General features: G+C 38.4%; 1 protein-coding gene across 1 annotated transcript in view; it reads left to right on the top strand.

Annotated features, from left to right (window-relative positions):
* PIGX (phosphatidylinositol glycan anchor biosynthesis class X) overlaps positions 1–26,546 on the top strand; it is a gene marked incomplete at its 5' end in the record, with an annotated part of 99,811 nt that overhangs the window by 27,348 nt on the left and 45,917 nt on the right. The window contains 1 exon segment of the mRNA XM_077119332.1: positions 12,025–12,166. Coding sequence (XP_076975447.1) covers positions 12,025–12,166 — 142 coding nt within the window.

Genomic DNA, 26,546 nt, shown 5'->3' with positions numbered 1-26,546 from the left:
TGGTGAGTTTGCTTGTTGTATTGGCTGGAGAGAGAGCCCACATCTGAGCAACAAGAGAGGCTCTCTTGGGGGTGACTCTTAGGCCTAATCTTAAGTAGGCTTGACCTATCCTTTGTGGGGTTAAGTTTCATATGAACAACCCCCCAGACTCAGGGCTCAGCCTATAGCTTTGGTTGTCCACACTGCTTGTGAGAATATCAAGAATTCAACTTGGGGAAGTTGAATTTTCTCCCTTTCTCACTATTCCCTGAAGGGGACTTTGCAATTACTTTTTTATTCACTGTTCAAATCATTTTGAGAGGTTCTTAATGATTGTTTTGATTTCTTTACTTGTGATTGGTTTGTTGAAGTCATTTATTTCTTCCTGAGTCAGTGTTCATTGTTCATGCCTTTCTGGGAAGCTGTCCATTTCATCTATGTTGTGTAGTTTATTAGCTTGAAGGTGTTCATAGTATCCTCTCATTACCTCCTTTATTTCTACAGGGTCAGTGGTATGTCCCCTCTTCCATTTCTGATTTTATTCGTTTGCATCCTCTCTCTCTCTCTCTCTTTTTTTTTTTTTTTTGGTCAACCTTGCTAAGGGTCCATCAAGTTTATTGATTTTCTCAAAAAACCAACTTCTGGTTTTGTTGCTTTTCTCGGTTGTTCTTGTGTTCTCAATTTCATTTATTTCTGCTCTAATTTTCATTATTTCTTTCCTTTTGCTTGTGTTTGGGTTAGTTTGTTGTTCTTTCTCTAGTTCTTCAAGTGGACAGTTAATTCCTCAATTTTTGCCCTTTCTTCTATTTTGATAGAGGTACTTAAGGCAATAAATTTCCCTCTTAGCACTGCCTTTGCTGCATCCCATAAATTTTGATATGTTATATTTTCATTTGCAAACTAGATATTTACTGATTTCTCTTGTAATTTCTTTCTTGACCCCACTGGTTATTTAAGTATGTGTTGCTGAGCCTCCATGTATTTGTGAATTTTCTGGCCCTCTGCCTGTTACTAACTTCCAACATCATTCCTTTATGATCTGAGAAAGTGTTTGCTATGATGTCAGTCCTTTTAAATTTATGGAGACTTGCTTTGTGACCCAGCATATGTTCTCTCCTTGAGAATGATCCATGAGCACTTGAGAAAAAGATGTATCCTGCTGTTGTGGGGTGTAATGTTCTCTAAGTCTAGTTCATTTGCTGTATTATTCAAATTCTCTGTTTCTTTATTGATTCTCTGTCCATTGATGAGAGTGGGGAATTGAAGTCTCCAACTATTATGGCAGATGTGTCTATTTCTCTTTTCAGTGTTTGCCTCATGTATTTTGGAGCACTCTGGCTTGGTGCATAAATATTTATGATTGTTATGTCTTCTTGTTGAATTGTTCCTTTTATCAATACATAGTGTCCTTCTTTGTCTCTTTTATTTGTTTAAATTTGAAGTCTAATTTGTTGGATATTAGTATAGCTACTTCTACTGTTTTCTGATTGTTGTTTGCATGAAATACCTTTTTCCAGCCTTTTACTTTCAACCTATGTTTGTCCTGGTCTAAAATGTATCTCTTGTAGACAGCTATAGATGGGTCCTGTTTTTTAAATCCATTCTGCTAGTCTCTGTCTTTTGATTGGTGAGTTTAATCCATTAACATTTAGTGTTATTACTGTAAGGGCAGTACGTTCTTCCATCATTTTGCCTTTTGGATTTTATGTGTCATATCTATTTTTTTTCCCTCTTTCTACCTTTACCGACAGCCTTCATTTCTATCTCGTCTTCACATCTTCTCTCCTGTCTTTTCTCATCTGCTTCTAGTGCTCTCTTTAGTATTTCTTGCAGAGGTGGTTTCTTGGTCACAAATTCTTTCAATGATTTTTTGTCTGAAAATATTTTAATTTGCCCCTCATTTTTGAAGGACAGTTTTGCTGGATATAAAATTCTTGGTTGGCAGTTTCTCTCTTTTAGAATCATTAATATATCATACCACTGTCTTCTCGCCAGCATGGTTACTGCTGAGAAATATACCCATGGTCTTATTGGGCTTCTCTTGTATGTAATTGATTGATTTTCTCTTGTTGCTTTCAAAATTCTCTCTCTCTTTGACATGTGATATTCTGATTAGTAAGTGTCTTGGAGTATGCCTATTTGGATTTATTCTGTTTGGGGTATACTGCACTGCTTGGATCTGTAATTTTAAGTTTTTCATAAGAGTTGGGAAATTTTCAGTGGTAATTTCCTCCCTTAGTTTTTCTCCTTGTTTCCCCTTCTGTTCTCCTGGGACACCCACAACACAGATATTTGTGTACTTCATGTTGTCATTCGGTTACCTGAGTGACTGTTCATATTTTTCCATTCTTTTCCCTATATTTTCTTTTGCTTGTCAGATTTCAGATGTCCTATCCTCCAGTCCACTAATCCTTTTTTCTGCCTCTTGAAATCTAACATTGTAGTTTTCCATTGTTCTTTTTTCATTTCTTTTACCATTCATTTCCATAAGTTCTGATTTTTTTTTCAGACATTCAATTTTCTCTTTACTCACCCATTGCCTTCTTTATATCCTCCCTCAACTTGTTGATTTGATTTTTGATGAGGCTTTCCATGTCTCTTCAAACAGCTTGAATTAGTTGTTTCAACTCCTATATCTCATTCGGATTATTGGTTTGTTCTTTGACTGGGCCACATCTTCAGTTTTCCTAGTATGACTCGTTATTTTTTGCTAGCATCTAGGCATTTAATGTCCTTAATTAGTTTTTTCTGGAGATTGTTTTCATTCTTTTACCTAGGATTTTCTTGTTGAATGGCTTTTTTTCTCTCTCTTTGGCATTCAGTTCAGCTTATTCTAGACCTGTAGCATAGGTCTATTAAAGAGAATGGATCAGAATTATTCAGATGTTTTCTTGCTTCTTGCCCTGCCTATATGGAGCCTTTTTTTTTTCCTTAGGAGGTTCTACTTAGATATTATAGACCCCAGTCAGATTTTCCCAGACCAGACTGGCCTCCTCTCAGGAGGAAAGAGTCACCTGTATTAGTTTCCCTTGAGATGGGATCCAGCAGGTTGACAGACTTTCCTATGAAGTCTCTAAACTCTGTGCTTTTTCTGTCCTGCCCAGTATGTGGCACTCATCTTCCTGTGGCTTCCTACCTGTATAAAGTGATATAATGCCTTTAACTTCATCAGACTCTTCCTGCTGGCAGTGTGGGTGAGGCAGAGGGGAGATTGTAGGCTGACTTTAATTGCTTCAGTTTTCTAGTCCCTGGTGTCTGAATTCCTTGAGGGAGGGATCCCACCTGAGCTCGATCCCACCCCTCTCCTCAGGAAGGCACAGCCTCTAGGGAATTAATTCCTTTCACTTGACCAGCCTCTTTGTGTCTCAGACAAGCCTGGGGCAGTTGGAGCCTGAGAAGCCTTTTGTAAGAGCAGTTAAGTAGTAGAAACAAAGTGGGGAGGGGGCCCAGGTATGAAGGTAAGCACCTGCAGCTGGGATGCACAGGTGACTGCCTGAAGAAGGCAGGGAGGAGGAGATGGGGGCAAGGGGTTAGCTGCCTGTATGCAGGTCTTGGGAGGGGCAGGGACACCCACTAATTGAAGGGTGAGGTGGGTTGGGCTGGAACAGACTTGTGCATATGTGCGGGTTGGGGGTATTGGGCAGAGATGTACGGGGGGGGGGGTCTGGGAAGGAGTACTTGGAGGGAGGAGGGGTGGGTGATGGGGGTCACTTGCATGGGGTGTTGGGGGAGTCGCAGGTTGGGGGTGGCTCACGTGAGGGTAGCATGTTCAAGGAATGCAGGTTGGTTTACTTCCTTATCCGTGTCTCCCTTTCTGTCCATTCCTGACAGCTCTGGGCTTCCGTCTGGAAATGGACGCACTAGACTGTTTGCACTAGCTGGCGGTCTGGTTCTGTGCATCTGAATTCTGCTTTTCCACCAGGTCCTCCTTGTGTGGTGTAGAAGACCCTTGCAGGTCTTCTGCCCTGGAATCGCTCTCCTGGTCATTTTTCTGTCCCTTCTCTAGCTGTGCGTTGGAGCAGGGGTGAACTCGACGTATTCTGTTCCACCATCTTCCTGTTTTAATTTATATTTCCCTGATGACTATGTTTTTGAGCCCCTTTTCCTGTGCTTACTAACCATTCATATGTTTTCACTTGTAAATTGTCTACTTAAATCTTTTGCCCATTTTACATAGGGCTGTTTGCCATCTTACTGAGTTTTTTTTTCCTCCATTTTTAAATGCAATTTTTTTTAGAAATATTCACACAGTATAGAAACCATCCCAGGTATACGATCACTGGTTCACAGTATCATTGCATAGTTGTGCATACAACCCCCTGATCAAATTTAGAACATTTTCATTACTCCAGAAAAGAAATAAAAATAAAGGAAACCCTAATCTTCCCATACTCCTTATCCCCCATATTATTGACCCATAGTATTGGTGTGCTACATTTGTTACTGTTGATGAAAGTGTTAGAATATTACTGTTATATGTAGTCCATAACTTGCAATAGTTACCTTTTCTCATGTTCTTCTATTATTAACTCCTTATAATACTGTCATATATCTGTTCTAGTTCATGAAAGAACTTTTTTATATTTGTACAGTTAATCACAGACATTGTCCACTGCAGGATTCACTGTGTTATACATTCCTGCGTTTTAACCATCAGATTTCCTTCTGGTGACAGTACACGACTCTAAACTTCCCCTTTCCGCCACACTCACACATCATTTAGCACTGCTAATTATTCTCACGATAATTAGTACCATCGCCTCTGTTTCCAAATGTGTAAGTTCACCCTGGTTAAACATTGTGCATATATTAAGCAATTACTCCCCATTGTTTAGCCTCCTTCTATTTCCTGGTAACCTGTATTCTATGTCTACCAATTTACATATTATAATTAGTTCATGTCAGGGAGAACATGCAATATTTGACCCTTTGTGTCTGGCTTATTTCTCTTAACATAATGTCCTCAAGATTCATCTATGTTCAGTGAATAAAGAAGTAGTAGGGGATCCCCTTAGGGGAGGGGACAATGAGGGAAAGATTCAGCGTTCCTATTTGGAGAATTTTTGATACTCTTGTAAGCAGTAGGGACAATCAAATCAATAGGCCAAGCCCCTGATCTTGGGACTTGCCCTATGAATCTTATTCCCTCAAAGGATAGGGTAAGCCTACTTAAAATTAGGCCTAAGAATCACCCCCAGAGAACCTCTTTTGTTGCTCAAATGTGATCTTTCTTTCTCTAAGCCAACATGCCAAGGGAACCCACTGCCCTCCCGTCCTACATGGGACATGACTCCTGGAGATATGAATCTCCCTGGCAACATGGTATAGATATCCCAGGATAAGCCAGGACCCAGCATCAAGGAATTGAGAAAGCCTTCTTGACCAAAAGGGAAAAGAGATAAATGAAATAAAGTATCAGTGGCTGAGAGATTTCAGAGTGAAGAGGTTAATCCTGGAGGTTACTGTTACGTATTATATAGATATACCTTTTCAGTTATGGTGTATTAGAGTAGCTAGAGAGAAGTTCCTGAAACTGTAGAGCTGAGCTCCTGTAGCCTGGTCTTGAAGATGATTGTATGAAGATAAAACATTTACAATGTGACTGTGTGATTGTGAAAAACTTGTGTCTGGCGTTCCCTTTATCTAGGGTATGGACAGAGGAGTAAAAAATAAGGACAAAAAAATAAGCAATAGGGGGAACAAGGTTAAAATATATTGGGTAGATGGAAATACTAGTGGTCAGTGAGAGGGAGGGGTAAGGGGTACGGGATATGAGTTTTTTTTTTTTTTATTTCTTTTGCTGGAGAGATGCAAATGTTCTAAGAAATAATCATGGTGATGAATATAGAACTGTGTGATGATATTGTGAGCCACTGATTGTACACCAGGTATGGTATATTTGTATGTTAAGAGTGTTTGTGTTTGTATGTTGCTTTGTTAATAAAAATATTTAAAAAAAAGATTCGTCCATGTTGTCTCATGCTTCACGACTTGATTCCCTCTCACTGCTGATTAGTATGCCATCATATGTACACACTACATTTTGTTTATCTATTCTTCTGTTCATGGACACTTGAGATGTTTCCATCTTTTGACAATTGTGAATAATGCTGCTATAAACATCAGTGTGCAAATGTCTGTTCATGTCCCTGCTTTCAGTTCTTCTGGGTATATCCTGAGTAGAGGGATTTTTGGGTCATAAGGAACCACCAAACTGTCCTTTACAGTGGCTCTACCATTTTACATTCTCACTAACAGTGAGTAAGTGTTCTGATATCTCCACATCCTCTCTAATACATGTAATTGCCTATTTAACAGTAGCTATTCTAGTACATGTAAGGTGGTACCTAATTTTGGTTTGCATGTCCCTCATAGCTAGTGAAGCTAAGCATCTTTTCATGTGCCTCTTAGCTATCTGTATTTCCTTTTAAAAAAAAAGTTTTTTTTTTTAAAGTTGTATAACATAATGTATATATGAAGCAATACTTTTCAAAACATGCTTCAATAAGTAGTTATATGACAGATTCCAGAGTTTTTCGTGGGCTACAATCTCCAGATGGGTTCCTGGGTTTTTTGTGTGTGTATGTGTGTGAAAAATAACATATATAAAAAACAATATATTTTTAAGCACAGTGCAACAGTTAGTTGTAGAACAGATTTCAGAGTTTGGCATGGGTTACAAAGACACAATTTTAGGTTTTTACTTCTAGCTGCTCAAAGATACTGGAGACTAAAAGAAATATCAATTTAATGATTCAGCAATCATACTTATTTGTTAAACTCTACCTTCTCTGTATAGCTCCACTATCATCTTTGATCTTTTTATCCTACTCTTTTACGGGTATTTGGGCTAAGGCAATTCTAACTTTTTCATGTTGGATGGGGCTGTCACTAATATGGAATAGGAAGATGAAACTAGCTGATGTTCTGGAGAGGCTGGGCCCTCTAGGTTTCTGGAAAGTTAGCCTAGTGCATAGAACTTTTGTAGAATCTTATATATTGTCCTGAGTGTTCTTTAGGATTGGTTGAAATGGTTTGATTGGAATTTGACAAGTTATGATATGTAACAGTATCTAACTGAAGCTTGCTTTAGAGTGACCTCCAGAAAATACTCTCTCCATTCTATTTGAACTCTCTTAGCCACTGATGCCTTATTTGTTACAATTCTTTACCCTCTGGTCAGGATGGCATTATTGATCCCACAGTGCCAGGGCCAGACTTCACCCTGGGAGTCATTTCCCATGCCTCCAGGGAGACTTTCACCCCTGGCTGTCATGTCCCATAGCAGTAGGCATATAGTTTCACTTGCAGAGTTCAGCTTACAGAAAGGCCACATATGAACCAGAAAAGAGGTCCTCCAGAAGTAACTCTTAGGCATACCTATAGGTAGACTAAGCTTCTCTGCTACATATATGAGCTTCACAAGAGCAGACCTGAAGATCAAGGGCTTGGCCTATTGATTTGGGAGCCTCTGATGTTTGACACAGTATCATGGGTTTCCTCATTGGTAAAGTTTAACAGTTCCGTATTTTTTTCTCCCATCCCTCAAGGGACTTTTTGATTATTTGCTTAATATATTCTATGCTGTTTCTAGGTATTAGATTAAGCTTACAGGATTAAAGGCCCTCATTCTTATTCTGAGCTCCCTGTGTTCCATTGTTTAAATGAGCTATCCAGACAGATTGAGTTAGATTATGTGCTACGAAAAATTTAGGTTTTTGGCAAACTAAACCTTTCTCCCTTTGGTCGCAAAGAGTAGGTGAGGTTCTAAAACATAGACAATGTCTTCCTTACCCTGTATTCTGAATTACCTTAATCCCGACCTGATCGGCTTCATTCTTGTCTCTAAATACCGTGTTATACTTATATAAAACAGTCTCTCAAAGTCCAGAAATAAAAATTACTGCTCTGGATTAAATGTGACTGCTGTAAGAGTTTATAGTCTAGGCCCATGGTTTCTTATAAGCATTTCTCAAAAGAGACTATGGAATTGTTCTTTTGTTTCTGGCTTATTTTGCCTCACCAAATGCCCCACAGGTTCATTCATAATGTTGCATTCCCTACAACTTCATTCCTTTTGTAACAGTACAGTATTCGATCATATGTATACACCATCATTCACCAATCTACTACTACTCAGTCAGTGCATCCTTCAGCCATCTGCATTCATTAGGCATCATGTATAATGCCCAAAGTCCAAAGTCCATCAGCACTCTCAATTTTAGATAATTTCACTGTTCCCAAGAGAATGATAACTAGTAAACACACCCTCACCAAATAGGAAATCTAAATCTCCCCTTAAGTCTTGTCCCTTCTGCCATTATTTCCCCCTGGTAATAATGCTGTGGTACTGCTGATGTCTTCCTTTTAAACGTAGCCCATAGCATGCATTAGCAGTTTCCCCCTATATCCTGAACTTAAACACTCTGTACAAGAATCATACCTTTGAATTAGTTCATGCAAGAACTTATTTATATTTGTAGTATTAATCAGTGGGACATATAGGTCTATACAACCCCTTTCAATCATATTCACCTTCAATACGGTAATATTGCTTATAGACCCACTAGTGAACCACATTCACTTCTATCTATTTTCTTACATTTGAGTTCAGCCTCATAACTAACTGTTCATTCATGTCTAGTTTCTATATATCTCTAAGTGCCCTATACTCTGTATTATAAACGTCTAATTTTACCTTTACCATGGTCATAAAAGTGTAATCATACATCATCTGTCCTTTTGTGTCTGGCTTATTTTACTCAGCATTATGTCCTCAAGGCTCATCCGTCTTGTCATGTGCTTCAGGATGTCATTTTGTCTTACTGCTACATAATATTCCATCATATGTATATAGCACATTTTCTTAATCTGCTCGACTGTTGATGGGCATTTGGATTGTTTCCATCTTTAATGATCGTGGATAGTGCTGCTATGAACATTGGTTTGAAAATGTCTGTTCGTGTCACTGCTTTTAGCTCTTTTGTGTATGTATCAAGTAATGCCATTGCCAGGTCATAGGGCAACTTGATATTTAGTTTCCTAAGGAACCAACAAACTATCTTACATAGTGGCTGTAGCATTATACATTCCCACCAGTGGTCTCTTGTTGGCAAATTCTTTCAGGACTTCTTTGTCTGTGAAAACTTTAATCTCTCCCTCAATTTTGAGGGACAATTTGGCTGGGTACAGAATTCCTGGCTGAAAGTCTTTCTCTTTCAGGATCTTGAATATATCATACCACTGCCTTCTCGCCTCCAGGGTGCTAGTTGAGTAGTCTGAACTCAGTCTTATTTGATTTCCTTTGTATGTAGTAGATTGTTTTTCTCTTGCTACTTCAGGATTTTCTGCTTCTCTTCAGCATTTGATAGACTGATTAGTATGTGCCTTGGGGAAGGCCTATTTGGATTTATTTTGTTTGGAGTTCTTTGGGCTTCTTTGACTTGTATATTTATGTCCTTTATGAGGGTTGGGAAGTTTTCCCCCATTATATCCTCAGCTACTCTTCCTACCCCTTTAGTCCTCTCTTCTCCTTCTGGCACACCAGTGATTCTTATATATGCATTCTTTGTTTTGTCCATCATTTCCCTGAGATCCAATTCAATTTTTTTCATCTTTTTGCCATTTGCTGTTTTGAGTCTTCGAAGTCAGTTATCGAGTCCTCTATATCACTTGTTCTTTCTTCTGTCTCTTCAAATCTGGTTTTGTGTGCTTCTAGTATGTTTTTTATTTGAGTCTTTAATCTCTGTGATATCCACTATTTTCATATTTATTCTTTCACCTTCCTCTTTTTGCTCTTTGGCTGTCTTCTTGATCTTCCTTATGTCATTTGCTATTCCACTTATTTTATTTTATTTTATTTATTTTATTTTATTTTTTATTTTACATGGGCAGGCACTGGGAAATGAACCCGGGTCCTCTGACATGGCAGGCGAGCATTTTTGCCTGCTGAGCCACCGTGGCCCTCCACTTATTTTATTAAGTAGAATTTTATGAACATCTTTGATTAGTTGTTCCAAAGTCCGTGCCTCCTCTGGTGATTTTTTTTGGTCATTAGCAGGGCTTAATCTGGGTTACTGGAGGATTTGTAAAGATAACCCAGGAGTCAAAGAAGTGAGAAAGAAAAAGATATCGCCACGTGACGGGAAGTCACTGTCTCCCTTTTTAATTGGCTGCAAATATAGTAAGCATTTTTAATTTATCACAGTCTTCTTTCAAGTCATATTATTCCATATAATGGATAATGTATGGCTCTTATATCAAATAAGTTTTTTTCTCACTCTTTATCTATCTATTGTTGTCATACATTTTACTTTGTTTTTTTACTTGTGTTATACATCCAAAGATACATCATTAACACTTTTGCTTTAAACAGCCAGTCTATTTTAATGCAAATAAAAATGATAAAAAATCTTTTATATTCATCTATGTATTTACCATTTCTCATGTTCTCTCTTTCTTGTAATCCAAGTTTCCATCTGCAAATTTTCCTGACTGAAGAACTTCCTTTACCATTTCTTGAGGGACCAATTCTCTTAGTTTGTGTTTGTCTTTGTGTTTACTTTGCTTTGATTTTTGAAAGATTCCCCCCACCCCAAAATACATAATTTAGATCGACTCCTTTTTTCTCTTAGTACTTATTTATTTAGTACTGTAAATATGTTATTCCATTGTCTGCTGGCTTATTCTTTTTTTTTTTTGTCATTCTCTATATAATGGGCTTCTTTTTATGACTGCTTTATATTTTTTTCCCTTTTTCATTGATTTTTGTTGATTGGATTACAGTATGCCTTGGTGCAGTTTTCTTTATATTTCTCCTGTTTGGGATTTGTTGAGCTTCTAATATGTATGAGCTTATATTTTTCATCAAATTCAGAATTTTTTTATGCTGTGTCTTCAGATGTTTTTTTTCCATTAAATTCTTTCTACTTTTTCTGGACCTTTAATGATAAATGTATTAGATCATGTGATATTGTTTTTAGATCACTGAGACTGCTCCTCACCCCTGGCTTTTTTCCTCTCTGTGCTTCAATTTTGATAGATTCTATTGCTTTTCTACAGGTCACTGATCTTTTCTTTTATAGTGTCTAATTGCTTTTATGACATGAGTAATTTTTCATTTCAGAAATTGTTTTTCATATTTTGAAATTGTATTCAGTTCTTTTTATAGCTTCTCTGTCTCTCATAGTGTTCATATTTTTCTTTAAATCCTTAAACATTTTGGGTATATTTATAACAACTATTTTAGTGTCCCTTTCTAATTCTGTCACTCTGTCATATCTAGTCATATCATTATTCCTATTGGCTGATTTTTTCCTGGTTATTGGTCATGTTTTCTTTTACTTTTTTTTCCTACTTTTTCTGATTAGTCACTATTTTAGTAACTTAGGATTGGATGCTGAACATTGTGAATATTTCATTATTGAGTTGTGGATTTTGTTACCTTCCTTTAAAGAATGCTCAGTTAAGCAAGACCACTGTGTTGTGATTTGGATATCTTTCCCTGCATTGTGGTCCAGAATGTGCTTTCAGAGAAAAAGCTGGAATGATCATGTCTAGCTGTATAATCCATTTCAGTTTCATTTTACATATAGTATGAGGTAGAGGTCAAGGTTCATATATTTATATCTATTTTTATATATCTATAGATCTATATCTAATCATCTCCAGTTGTTTTGGTACCATTATTGGAAAGACTATCTTTTCCCTATCACAGTAATTTGGCAGCTTTATTGAAAGTATGTGTATGTCTGTTTTTAGACTGTATTTCTCCCTTTTTTCTGGGATTTGCTTTTTATTTTGGAGGAGCATGGTCCAGGAAATGAATTTATTCCTTTCTTTTATATATGCCTGTTTTCACAGTGAAGCTTACGAATTTATTAAAATGCCATAATGGGTGATTCTGACATAGTATGTCATTTGACTTAATAATAGGTTGAAAAATAAATTTGACTTGTAGTTTTTCTTCTCATTTAAATATAGTGTTATACTATCTCATTTAACAACTGAATGAAGAGAATTACTTCAAATGAACTTGTCTTACAGAGAACTTTTAATAAAAGTGAAATTTGGAGAAAACTTTGAGGACTTACAGACCTGCCGACTCCTAATTAAGCAGTACATCCCGACAGGACTATTTGTGGATCCATATGAGTTGACTTCATTACGAGAAAGAAACATAACAGAGGTAAAACTATTAATAGAGAAAAATTTTTTTGGAGAAATTAATTTAAGATTGTCATAATTTGGGTTAAGGTAAAGCAGTAGAGAAGACAACATTGTAGTAATTTTTTCATTTTGTTAAGGTGAATAAAGCGACATTTTTAGAGATTGGATGGACATATTCATCAAGAAATGAGTGATACTTTTTAGGAATAAACTAACTAAACTGAACTAGTTAGATGCTTTTGGGCAGACTTTTCCATAGTTTACTGACTAAGAAATCCATCTATCCTCCTACTTATCTATGTCTCTATCTACACACACACACACACACACACACATACACACATATATGTCTTAAGGAGATTAAAGACTATTAGTGCTTCAACAGGAACTTTGTAAAGTGGATAGAAGTATACCCCGACATTGTATAATTAGGATATAGAAGGGAACAAAAGTAATATTTGCTTCATATATAGATATATATGACAGGTATCTTTTAAGATATTTTTATTGAGATAACTTTAGGTATCATACAGTCCATCCAAAGTATACAATCAGTGGCTCACAATATCATCACATCGTTGTGTATTCATCACCATGAATATTTTTAGAAATTTGCATCACTCCAGAAAAAGAAACAAAAAGAAAAAAGAAAAAAACCCAAATATCCCATACCATTTACTCCTCTGTTTTACTTTGTTAGGCTGCAGAAATACAATATACTAGAAAGGGGTTAGTTTTCATAAGGGAAATTTATTAAGTTACAAGTTTACAGTTCTGACACCATAAAAATTTCCAAACTAAGGCATCCAGAGAAAGATACTTTGACTCAAGAAAGGGCTGATGATGTTCAAGGTTTCTTGTCAGCTGGGAAGGCACAAGGCAATGTCTGCTAGCTTTCTCTCCTGGCTTCTTGTTTCAACTGGCTTCCCCAGGGGCGTTTTCTTTCTGCATCTCCAAACATCTCTGTAAAAGCTTTTTCCAAAATGTTGTTGCATCTTAAAGAAATCCAGTAAGCATCCCCACCCTGAATGGGAGGAGACATGTCTCCATGGAAACCGCCTAATCAAAAGGTCTCACCCACACATGGGTGGGTCACATCTTCATGGAAACAACGTAATCATAAAGATTCCACCCAATAATAAGGATTGGGGATTAAAGAACATGGCTTTTCTGGGGTACACAACAGTTTCAAACCAGCACACCCTCCCCTCTCATTGACCACTAGTATTGTAATCTACTCAATTTTTTTTTTTACCCCTTAACCCACCCCCACCTCATTATTTATTCTTTTGTCTTTACTTTTTTACTTATTTGTCCTTACCTTGGATAAAGGGAGTGTGAGCCACAAGATTTTCACAATCACACAGTCACATTGTAAAAGGTACACAGTTTTGCAGTCATCTTCAAGAATCAAGGCTGCTGTAATACATTTCAACAGTTTCAGGTACTTCCCTCTTGCCACTCCAATACACCATAAACTAAAAAGGGATGTCTGTGTAATACATAAGAAGAACCTCAAGGATAGCCTCTCAACTCTGAAATCTCTCACCCACTGAAACTTTATTTTGTCTCATTTCTTTCTTTCCCCTTTTGCTCAAGAAGTCTTTCTCAGTCACATGATGAATTCCAGATCATCCCTTAGAGTCATGTCCCATGTTGCCAGGGAGAGTTACACCCCTGGGAGTCATGTTTCACATAGTGGGGAGGACAATGTGTTCGCTTGCTGTGCTATTTGAAGCTATTATGTACCCCAGAAAAGCCATTGTTTTAATCTTGATTCTATCTTGCAGAGCAGCTATTTGTTTTAATCCTGATTCAATAGTGTATGACGGAACATTTTGATTAGATTATCTTCATGGAGATATGACTTCTACCCATTCCAGGTGGGTCATAATTAGTTTACTGGAGTCCTTTAAAAGAGGAAACATTTTGGATAGAGCTCAGAGCAGATGCAGACACTTGGAGAATAGTTGCTTCCAAGCCAGAACAAGACCCAGGGTCCAGCAAATGTTGCCATGTGCCTTCCCATGAAATCTAAGCAGCCTAGAACCCAGAGTTGTGTCCAGAGGAGCTAAGTGAAGCCCCATAGATGCCAAGTGAGCCAGGAAACAGAGGCTGAGAGCAATAGAACCCAGGAGCAAGGGACCAGCAGATACCAACCACATGACTTCCCAGCTGACAGAGGTGTTCTGGATGACATCACCTTTTCTGGAGTGATGATAACCTTTTGTTGGTGCCTTCATTTGGACAGTTTCACTTCCTTAGAACTGTAAACTTGTAATTTATAAATTCCCTTTTACAAAGCCATTCCATTTCTGGTATATTGCATTCTGGCAGCTTAACAAACTAATATACCTGCCGTGTTGGCTTAAAGAGAGAGAGGCCAAATCTGTGCAACAAAAGAGGTTCTCTGGAGGTGACTCTTGGGCATAATTATCAGTAGGCATAGTTTCTCCTTTGCAGGAATGAGTTTTATAGGGGTAAGCACCATGGCTGACGTCTTGGCCTGTTAGATTGGTTGCCCCCACTGCTTGCGAGAATATCAGGAATTCCCCAGGTGGGAATTTTCTCCCTTCTCCTCAGTTCCTTAAGGGACTTTGCAAATATTTTTTTATTCTCTGTCCAAATTACTCTGGGATGTAGCAGGGTATCACACTGACTATTGAAACCAACAGATCTTTTCTCCCTATTCAAGAATCTATGTAATTATGGTGTTCAACTAAACTGACCATACAAGTTAAATTAACTAGTGCACTAACAAAAATATAAATTTTCCAGCAAATAAACATCTCTCCCTTTGGTCTCACACAGAAGTCGAAGTATTAAAATATAGACCATATCAACCTTTACCCTGTATTCTCATTAACCTTAGTCCTATCCAGATCAGCTTCATTCATCGCTAGATAAAGTCTGATCACTTCTTTAATTTTTTTTAACAGTTGCTGTATGGGGTTATTATGAAAGTTGCTGACTTTCAGCGCTCTAACTCTGAGTCTCAGGTGTCATACAAATAACTGAAGTTGCAGGAAACAACCTGGTTATACACAAATAGCACAGCATCTCAGAATTTAGAAATAACACTTACAGTTCCAGAATAGATATGACTGCTGTAAGAGCTTATGGTCTAGGAACCTTTATAATGTATGCCAGATATCTTAATTTTTAGGGAGCAAGATAGATTTTTTCCCTTACCCTTTACATAGATTATTCTTTATGACAAACCTAGAGACATTATCTCTTTTTATGGCTAAGGAAACCTTTACTCAAGGTGATATAGGTAAATGATTGAGTCAAGAAATGATTCCAGGGTTCTCCAATTGCAAAATAGTTAGTCTTCTTAGACATGAACATTACTTCTTTGTTAAAAGGTTTACCTGACTTTGATAAGATACATGGGGGCAGTCTTTTTTTGCAGATTGTCTTCCTGGGAAATGTTCATTCAGTAAGTCTAGGTTAGGTCCAAAAGTCTGTTTTAAACAACCCAGGTGATTCTTATTAAGGAGTTTTGGGAAATACTGTCTTCAGTCATAAGATTATAATCTATATGAATCAAAGGCAAAATATATATACTTGTAATCATTCATGATGACAGTTTATTTCTAATTGCAATTTAGGCCATTTTCGTCACCTGCTTCATTTATTTATTTTAATATTTTTGAATAGGTAATAAATTTTCGTGGTTGAAATTTTAGAGATATATAAAGGAATATGATTAAAGTCTTTGAGCTATCTCAATCCCCAGTCACCAAATCACTCCTTGTATGCTCAGTTTGCTCTGTATACATGGTAGTTTAGGTATACATATGTACAAATATATCTCAGTTTAGGTAAACAAACATATATGTAAGGACCTCAGTGCTTTTTATTTCATTTTCTTCCCTGAGTCATGAATTCTGGCTTTAAAATTTTTAAATAATAGGTGTCAAATTTAGATAGTTCGTGGCTTATAATGAAATGGTTTAGAACCATACTTAAACCTACTTCATAGAATCACCTACCATGTTCTAAGAAATAGGATTTTTTTTTATAGGGGCACCCAAAAAGAGGTTATATACCCATACCTTTTGTTGTGATGATTTTGGGATTTGTGTGGGTTGACTGTACAAGAAAATGGGGTGTAGATTGACAAGTTTTTCTTTATCTTGATTTTCTTCTTCCTAATCTTTTAATCCCTAATTATAAAGACTACAAGGTTTTTAAGTGAATTTACTTTTTTAGTTTTGAAAATTCTAGAACGATAGATAAGTCATTAGTGACACTTTTTCATCGCAAGTGATGTATGATGAATTTAACTAGATGGAAGGGAATTTTAAAAATGTTTTTTATTGTATAATATAGCATATATACAAAGCAAAAAAGAAGCAATGATTTGCAAAGCGCACTTCAACAAGTAGTTACAGATCTCAGAGTTTGTTATGGCTACATTCCATAATCTCAGAATTTTCCTTCTAGTTGCTCCAAAACACTGGAGGCTAGAAGGAATATTAATATAATGATTCAGTAGCCATTCTCCTTTTTAAATCCCATTTGGGATTTTCTCTGTAATACCTCCTCCTCTCAGTCTATAGGGATCTTGGGGGGAATGTCTATTCTGACTTTTGATCGAAGGAAATTTATATGTAGGGAATGGTTGATGCTTTTATATCCGAATTGAGGTTTTAACTGTCAATAAGGTAAAATTTGTGACTGTAGCAAATAGAATGAGAGGTTAAAATCAGATGGCTACTGTGACAACAAGGTGCCTTATAAGGTATTTGTAATGGTTTGTGTACAATCCTAATGGTTTGTGTACAATCCTAAAACCAGTCTTAATAGGTTTTCCAAGGCTAAGGCATGTCAAATATTTAAATTTTTAATAAAAATCTCTAGTATTCTTTGAAAAGAGTATAACATTAGATTGAGGCAAATGAAATTATTATTTTGTAGGTTGTGATAGTTTGGACATCATGAACCCAAGAAAAACATGTTTTTAAACATAATCCATTCCTATTGGTGTGAACCCATTGTAAGAGAGACCTTTTCTTCCCCCAAAGAGAGAAAGTGTTTATTACTGGGTGCGTAGTAAGAGAGCAGATGGCCTATTGGACCAAAATCTGTCTCATCAAACTATAATAATTCTGAAATTTTATAGAATTAAAATATGAGCAGGGTTTAGGATAATAAGCGTAATGGCCCCTGCTGATATAATTAGAGGTGATTTAATTATTGAGCATGTGTAGATTGATTACATGCTTAGTCAAATGACTTAGGTCATGCTTAATGTCATGGTCAGGTTCATGTGTCAACTTGGCCAAGTGGTGGTACCTGTTTGTCTGGTGGGCAAGTGCTGTCCTTTCCATTGCAATGAGGACATTTCATAGAATTAAATCATGATCACATCAGCTGCATCCACAGCTGATTCCATTTGTAATCAAATAGCCAAGGGGAGTGTCTTCTGCAATGAGTGATGCTCAGTCTAATCACTGGAAGCCTTTTAAGGGGAATTCAAAAGAGACAGGTTCTCTTCCTACTTTGGCTGGCAAGCCTCTCCTGTAGAGTTCGTCCAGGCCCTCCATCGGAATTGTCAGCTTCACAGCCTGCCCTGTGGATTTTGGACTCTGCATTCTGTGGTCATGTGAGACACTTTTATAAATTTTATATTTGCGAGAGTTCCCTGTTGATTCTGTTTCTCTAGAGAACCCTAACTAATACAACTTGATATCAGGAATGGTTTAAGAAACACAATCCTTTTTTTTTCTTATTAATTAAAAAAAATTAACTAACAAAACATTTAGAAATCATTCCATTCTACATATACAATCAGTAATTCTTAATATCATCACATAGTTGCATATTCATCATTTCTTAGTACATTTGCATCGATTTAGAAAAAGAAATAAAAAGACAACAGAATAAGAAATAAAATGATAATAGAGAAAAAAACAAACAAACAAACCTATACCTCACCTGCAGCTTCATTCAATGTTTTGACATAATTACATTACAATTAGGTAGTATTGTGCTGTCCAGTTCTGAGTTTTTGTATCCAGTCCTGTTGCACAGTCTGTATCCCTTCAGCTCCAATTACCCTTATCTTACCCTATTTCTATTTCCTGATGGTCTCTGTTACCAACGACATATTCCAAGTTTATTCACTAATGTCGGTTCTTATCAGTGAGACCATACAGTATTTGTCCTTTAGTTTTTGGCTAGTCTCACTCAGCATAATGTTCTCTAGGTCCATCCATGTTATTACATGCTTCATAAGTTTATTCTGTCTTAGAGCTGCATAATATTCCATCATATGTATATACCACAGTTTGTTTAGCCACTCGTCTGTTGATGGACATTTTGGCTGTTTCAATCTCTTTGCAATTATAAATAATGCTGCTATAAACATTGGTGTGCAAATGTCCGTTTGTGTCTTTGCCCTTAAGTCCTCTTAGTAGATACCTAGCAATGGTATTGCTGGGTCATATGGCAATTCTATATTCAGCTTTTTGAGGAACCGCCAAACTGCCTTCCACAATGGTTGCACCATTTGACATTCCCATCAACAGTGGATAAGTGTGCCTCTTTCTCCACATCCTCTCCAGCCCTTGTCATTTTCTGTTTTGTTGATAATGGCCATTCTGGTGGGTGTGAGATGATATCTCATTGTGGTTTTGATTTGCATTTCTCTAATGGCCAGGGGCGTTGAGCATCTCTTCATGTGCCTTTTGGCCATTTGTATTTCCTCTTCTGAGAAGTGTCTGTTCAAGTCTTTTTCCCATTTTGTAATTGGATTGGCTGTCTTTTTGTTGTTGAGTTGAACAATCTCTTTATAAATTCTGGATACTAGACCTTTATCTGATATGTCGTTTCCAAATATTGTCTCCCATTGGGTAGGCTGTCTTTTTACTTTCTTGATGAAGTTCTTTGATGCACAACAGTGTTTAATTTTGAGGAGCTCCCATTTATTTATTTCTTTCTTCAGTGCTCTTGCTTTAGGTGTAAGGTCCATAAAACCGCCTCCAATTATAAGATTCATAAGATATCTCCCTACATTTTCCTCTAACTGTTTTATGGTCTTAGACCTAATGTTTAGATCTTTGATCCATTTTGAGTTAACTTTTGTATAGGGTGTGAGATACGGGTCCTCTTTCAATCTTTTGCATATGGATATCCAGTTCTCTAGGCACCATTTATTGAAGAGACTGTTCTGTCCCAGGTGAGTTGGCTTGACTGCCTTATCAAAGATCAAATGTCCATAGATGAGAGGGTCTATATCTGAGCACTCTATTCGATTCCATTGGTCGAGGTATCTATCTTTATGCCAGTACCATGCTGTTTTGACCACTGTGGCTTCATAATATGCCTTAAAGTCAGGCAGTGAAGAAACACAATCTTAATAATGGGTTTTTATGAATGGTTTTCTCCTCTGACTCTACTCAAATCACTAAGGACTCTGATTCCTATAATCAGAATGACACTCACAATCTATGAAGTGAGTTGGCAAAAGAGTCAAAATATCACCATTCAATTCTCCTAATAATTCACTTGTACGAAGCCAGGCTCTGAGGGATAATGTTTTTGATACCTTTACAGAGTTTTGTGGAAATAAGAGGTATAGAGATGTTGGCTGGTTGTTGTTAGATACACTGGCTACATTAAGGAGTGAAAGGGATGGGCTTAAGGCTTCAAATGAGAAGCTTAAGTGCCATCTGACAGATGTAAAGTTTCTTTGAGTATCCTGAAGGAAAATCTTATTTCCTGTAGCTGTAGACTGGAGATCTCTGAAAATCAGACTCAGAATCTTATTGTTAGAGTACCAACTTTACAACGTAAACTGAAATATCAGTGTTGCATGGTGTCTTCCATTAAAGTGAGGGCATTGATTGGAAAGGAGTGGGACCCTGAAAATGGGATAGTGACATATGGATGGATAATGATGTCGGGGGTAAGGTTGAAACCCTAGGTCATGCTGAGTCTTCTCTAGAAAACACTGTAATAGTCTGCCCTGAGGACATAGCCACCCCACCTCCAGCCTGCCTTGAGGAACTGGCCACCCAACCTCCTCCTGAAGGGATTAGCCGTAGAGTGATTAATCCTGTTCCACCAGATGAAACTCCAAATGGCTTGGAAGGTATTTCTAAATCTTTTCATGACCCACCCCCACCACCCCTCATTTCTTCCAGACCTATAACTAGACTAAAGTCCCAATAGGACCCTAAATGTGAGCTGCAAAGTATCACACATGAGGAGGTACGTTATACTCCAAAAGAACTATGAGTTTTCCAATTTATATAAACAGAAATCAGGGGAATATGTGTGGCAATGGATTTTAAGGGTGTGGGATAATGGTGGGAGGAATATAAGGCTAGATCAGACTGAATTTATTGATATGGGCCCATTAAGCAGAGATTCTGCATACATTGTTATAGCTGGAGGGGTTAGAAAAGGTATTAACAGTTTGCTTGGATGGCTGGTTGAAACATAGATCAAAAGGTGGCCAACATTACCTGAGGTTGAAATGCCAGAACTGCCCTGATATAATGTAGATGAGAGGATCCAGAGGCTTAGAGAGATTGGAATGTTAGAGTGAATTTATCATGCGAAGCCTGCTCTTACACCCCAGGAATGTCCGGAGGATGCACTTTTTACCAGAACAGTGAGAAATAAATTTGTGAAACTAGCACCATCATCCCTGAACAATTCTGTAGTTGCACTTCTCTGTAGGTCAGATATTACTGTAGGAACTGCTGTCACTGAGCTGGAATCCTTAAACACAATGGGGATGACTGGATTCCGAGTTGGCAGAAGCCAGGTGGCAGCACTTAATCGCCAAAGACAGGGTAGATGTGGCTATTATACAGACAGCAAACTCAAAGCAGGCATCAAAATTATATGACTTGCAGAGATTTGTGGCATTGGCTAGTAAATCATGGGGTACCTAGAAATACAATAGAAGGGCAGTCTACTAAATTCTTGTTTGAGCTATATGAACAAAAGAGTTCTGGGCGAAGTGAACAGAAGTCTCACCTGAATTACAAAAACACAGAGTCACAGCCCCTTAATCAATTTCCAGACTTGAGACAGTTTACAGACAGTTTACAGACCAGCCCATGGTTCCATTCAACTTTCCTGTTTGGAAAGCATTGGCCGTATGATCCAATGCTTCTGGAAGTGTCAGTGGCAAGTAGAGATGCTGTCTGGAGCCTTTGGCAGGCCCCCTGTAGGAGAATCACAATGCAGACCCTTAGGATTTTGGAGCAAAGCCTTACCATCTGCTGCAGGTAACTACCCTCCTTTTGAGAAACAGCTTTTGGCCTGCTACTGGGCCTTAGTAGAGACTGAATGCTTAACCATGAGCCACCAAGTTAGAGTTGGTGACCTGAGGTCTCATGGTAACATGAGACCTGAGTTGCCTGTCATGAGCTGGGTGTTGTCTGACCCACCAAGCCATAAAGTTGGGGGTGTGCAGCAGCACTCTATTATAAATTCAAAATGGTATATACGAGATAGGGCCAGAACAAGTCCTGAAGGCACAAGTAAGTTACATGAAGAAGTGGCCCAAATGCCCATTGTCTCCACTCCTGCCATATTACCCTCTCTTTCCCTGATCAGAGCTATGGCCTCTTAGGGAGTTCCTTACAGTGAATTGACTGAGGAAGAGAAAACTCGGGCCTGGTTTACAGATGGTTCAGCACGATATGCAGGTACCACCTGAAAGTGGACAGCTGCAGCACTACAACCCCTTTCTGGGGTGTCCTTGAAGGACAGTGGTTAGGGGAAATCCTCGCAGTGGGCAGAACTTTGAGCAGTGCACCTGGTTGTTCATTTTGCTTGGAAGGAAAACTGGCCAGAGGTGCATTTGTATACTGACTCATGGGCTGTTGTTAATGGTTTGTGTGGATGGTCAGGGACTTGGAAAGACCAGAATTGGAAAATTGGTGACAGAGAGGTCTGGGGAAGAAGTATGTGGATAGACCTTTCTGAGTGGGCTAAAAACCTGAACATATTTGTGTCCCATGTGAATGTGCACCAGAGGGTGACTTCCGCAGAGGAAGGTTTTAATAATCAAGTGGATAAGATGACCCATGCTGTGGATACCAGTCAGCCTCTTTCCCCAGCAACTCTTGTCATTGCCAAATGGGCTCATGAGCAAGGTGCTCATGGTGGTAGGGATGGATGTTATGCATGGGCTCAGCAACATGGACTTCCACTCACCAAGGGTGACTTGGCTACAGCCACTGCTGAGTGCCCACTCTGCCAGTAGCAGAGACCCACACTCAGCCTCCAGTATGGCACCCCGAGGTGACCAGCCAGCTACATGGTGGCAGGTTGATTATATCGGACCACTCTCTTCATGGAAGAGGCAGCAATTTGTTCTAACTGGAATAGGTACATACTCTGGATATGGGTTTGCTTTCCCTGCACGCAGTGCTTCTGCCAAAACTACCATCCGTGGGCTTATAGAATGTATTATCCATCATCATGGTATTCCACATAGCGTTGCTTCTGCTCAAGGAACACACTTCACAGCAAATGAAGTGCAGGAATGGGCACATGCTCATGGAATTCTCTGGTCTTACCATGTTCCCCATCACCCAGAAGCAGCTGGATTGATAGGACGGTCGAATGGCCTTTTGAAAACTCAAATTACGGTGCCAACTAGGTGGCAATACCTTGAAAGGCTAGAGTAATGTTCTCCAGGAAGCTGCATATGCTCTGAATCAGCCTCCATTGTATGGTGCTGTTTCTCCCATAGCCGGAATCCGTGGGTCCAGGAACCATGGGCTGGAAATGTATGTGGTACCACTCACTATTACCCCTAGTGATCCACTAGGAAAATTTTTGCTTCCTGTCCCTGCAACCCTGAGCTCTGCTGGTCTACAGGCTTTAGTTCCAAAAGAGGGAGTGCTTCTCCCAAGAGAAACAACAATGATTCCATTGAACTGGAATCTAAGACTGCCACCTGGTCACCTGGGCTACTCATGCCCCTGAGTCAACAAGCCAAGAAGGAGATTGCATTATTATCTAGGGTTATTGACCCTGACTATCGGGGGGAAATAGGACTGTAACTATACAATGGAAGTAAAGAAGAGTTTTCTTGGAATATAGGATATCCCCCTAGGGTGTCTTTCAGTACTACCATGCCCTGTGGTTAAAATAAATGGAGAACTGCAACAGCCCAAGCTGGGCAGGACTACCAATGGGTCTGAAACTTCAGGAATGAAGGTTTGGGTCACCCCACCAGGCAAAGAACCAGAGCCAGCTGAAGTGCTTGCTGAGGGGTAAAGGGAACATGGAATGGGTAGTGGAAGAAGGTAGTGATAAATATGGACTGTGACCATGTGATCAGTTACAGAAATGAGGACTGTGATGCTGTTTTGTTCCTGTTATACTATTCAAATTGTAAGATATCAAGTTTAAGAATGAATATTACCCAAGGACTTGCACCCTATTCTGGAGAGATTTAATGTGTTTCCAGTTATATGCAGAGCGGTTGAGTATTGTTAGGTGAAAGAAAAATTGTGTGTTTTAATGTTTTTATTTAGAAATTAGGTATGGTTCAAGGTGATATATATAGCTGCCAAGTTGACAAGGGGTGGACTGTCATGGTCCCATTCTTGTATCAACTTGGCCAAGTGGTGGTACCTGTTTGGCTGGTTGGGCAAGTGCTGTCCTGTCTGTTGTGATGAGGACATTTCATAGAATTAAATCATGATCACGTCAGTTGCATCCACAGCTGATTCCATTCGTAATCAGCCAAGGGGATTGTCTGCTGTAGTGAAAGTGATGCTCAGTCTAATCGCTGGAAACCTTTTAAGGAGGATTCAGAGGAGACAGGCTCTCTTCCTACTTTGGCTGGCAAGCCTCTCCTGTGGAATTCATTGAGACCTTCCATCAGAATTGTCAGCTTCACAGCCTGCCCTGTGGATTTTGGACTCTGCATTCCCATGGTCATGTAAGACACTTTATAAATTTTATATTTGTGAGTGTTTCCTGTTGATTCTGTTTCTCTAGAGAACCCTAACTAATACACTTAGAAAATGGCAGAGTATTAAAATGAGGTATAGGTGACTTGAAGGTTAAAGTCTAAGTTTCTGAGCAGGTCGGGTGGCCCATTTTGTCGTGGTTCAGTTCTGGCCTGTCCGAAAACCCTTCATTATTAAACATTAGGGGCTGTCTTTAATGATTACAAGACTCTATGTTGAAAGACTGGGTAACTGGTATAAATGAAGGTTAGTCACAAGGTTTTTACAGTCACAGAGGCAGAAGATAAAGGCTGTACAATCATTATCAGAGATCAAGGTAGCTGTTCACAGTTTAGAGACTTCAGGTATTTCCCCCTGTCTACTCCAACATACCAGAAAACAAAAAGGAATATCTATATAATGATTCAGTAATCAAAATCATCCCTTAAATACTGATTTCTCAATTACAATTCCTCCCTCTTATTTGACAATTATTTCTCTATCTTGAGGGATATTTGGGCTATGACTCTAACACTTCAAGACTGAAAACGAGTGTTGTCATTAAGGGGCACAGGGATAAAGGATAAAATTGGTTGTTCTTGGAAAGTCCAGTATTTTTAAGTTTCAGACCTCCTCTGGTATTGGAACAATCTGGAGATTTTAAGAATCTGAAAAACAAACTTAATATGTAAAATTTTATAGAGTTCAGTACATCTTTTAGGGTTTCCAGGAGTACAGTGGTTGGCAGCAAGCCATACTGTGGCAGTTTGCAATATCTGGCTGAAACTTGCCTAAGGGTAACCTCCAGAATGACCTCTCAACTCAGTTTAAAATCTCTTAGCCATTGAAACTCTTTTTCTTTCCCCTCTTTTGTTCAACTAATCCATGATACCAGGGCCAGTTATGTCCTGCAATGTCAGGCCAGTTATGTCCTGCGATCCCCAAACCAGTTATGTTTCACAATGCCACAGCCAGGCTTATACTCTTCAAATTATGTCCCACATAAGGGAAAAGTTTAGAGTTTGGCTTAGAGAGAGACCACATTTGTGTAACAGTGGAGATTTTCTGGAGATGACTCTTAGGCACTAATTTAAGTTAAGTTTGCTATTCAGAGATAGGTTTCATAAGGGCAAGCCTTAAGATTGAGGCCTTGGCTGATTAAATTGGAAGTCAAGAGGAACCTTTTGATGAAGTTTTTCCGTTATGATGTGGCCCACCTCAATCAAGAAAGGCCTTAATCCTATTATTGTAGTCCTTTATAAGCAGAATGAAATTTGGACAGATGTGAGAGAAAGCTTGGGATAGAAAAAGCTGAAGGTTGTTGTAACCCAGAAGAGAAAGGAGAGGCCAGGAGAGGCCACCATGTGCATTGCCATGTGACAGGGGTCAGGGACTAATAATCACTAGCATCCAGCTACAGAATGCCAGTCTTTTGCATTGCCTTGATGGTGCCTTGATTGACTTTTCCTAGTCTCAAAAAGCTGGGCTAATAAATTTGTATTGTTTAAGCCAATCTATTACATGGTATTTACTTGAGCAGCCAAGGAAATTAAAACATAGATCCAAAATAGAAATGCTATGTTTTTGAAACCACAGGTTTTACTCAATCAAAATATATAGTGCTAGAACTTATGCCTCTAGCCAAGTTGGAGAACAGGGACTGGATTTACTCTCCCAGCTGAAATAACCAAGAAACAGGTAAAATATCTGAAATAATAGAGAAAGTTATTGGACATCAGGAAATGTAGGACAGTGCTTTATGAGAGAGTGGAATAAACAAGGTGAGTCCTGTGATTTTTCTAGCTTAGTGCCTTCAGAGGGTTTTCAGGCTAAAGTGCAGGTTGCGGAACCCATGTAGAACCAGGTAGACTTCCTGAATTGAGGAGATGAAGCTGAGATTCTTGTGAAACCAAAGTTACTAGAATTCACAAGACAGAGTACAGGAGAGAAGAGAACTGCATACAGACAGAATTTCAGAGAGCTATAGATGGTTCTCCTCAATTATTCAGCTCAGAATTGATTAGTGCATGCATGTGAGAATAGAAACTACCAGAAATGCAAGAGAGATAAAAGAGAATTTAAAAAGTAAATGGAACATTGGTGAGCTGTGGCATAATTAGAGGTGATCTACTACACGTATGATTGGGGTCTCTGAAGCGAGCCAAGGTGGGGGTAATAAAGATATTTGAAGAAATAATGGCCAAAGATTTTCCACATTTGATGAAAACCTTATATCTTATAACTCAGTCACACAAAACATGATATAAACTACTCCACGGCATAAGATAATCAAATTGTTTAATTGTGATAAGAAACGGTGATAAGAAAACAGTGATAAGAAAATTTTAAAAGCAGCAAAAGAAGATAAACATATATTACATACAGCAGAACAAAGATAGGAATAACAGCTGATTTCTTATTGGAAATAATGCAAATGAGAAGACAGTGGAGCAACATCTT

The sequence above is a fragment of the Tamandua tetradactyla genome, chromosome 10 (assembly GCF_023851605.1).
Source record: "Tamandua tetradactyla isolate mTamTet1 chromosome 10, mTamTet1.pri, whole genome shotgun sequence".
In the NCBI taxonomy this organism is placed as follows: Eukaryota; Metazoa; Chordata; class Mammalia; order Pilosa; family Myrmecophagidae; genus Tamandua; species Tamandua tetradactyla.
This window is presented reverse-complemented; position numbering and strand designations above follow the sequence as displayed.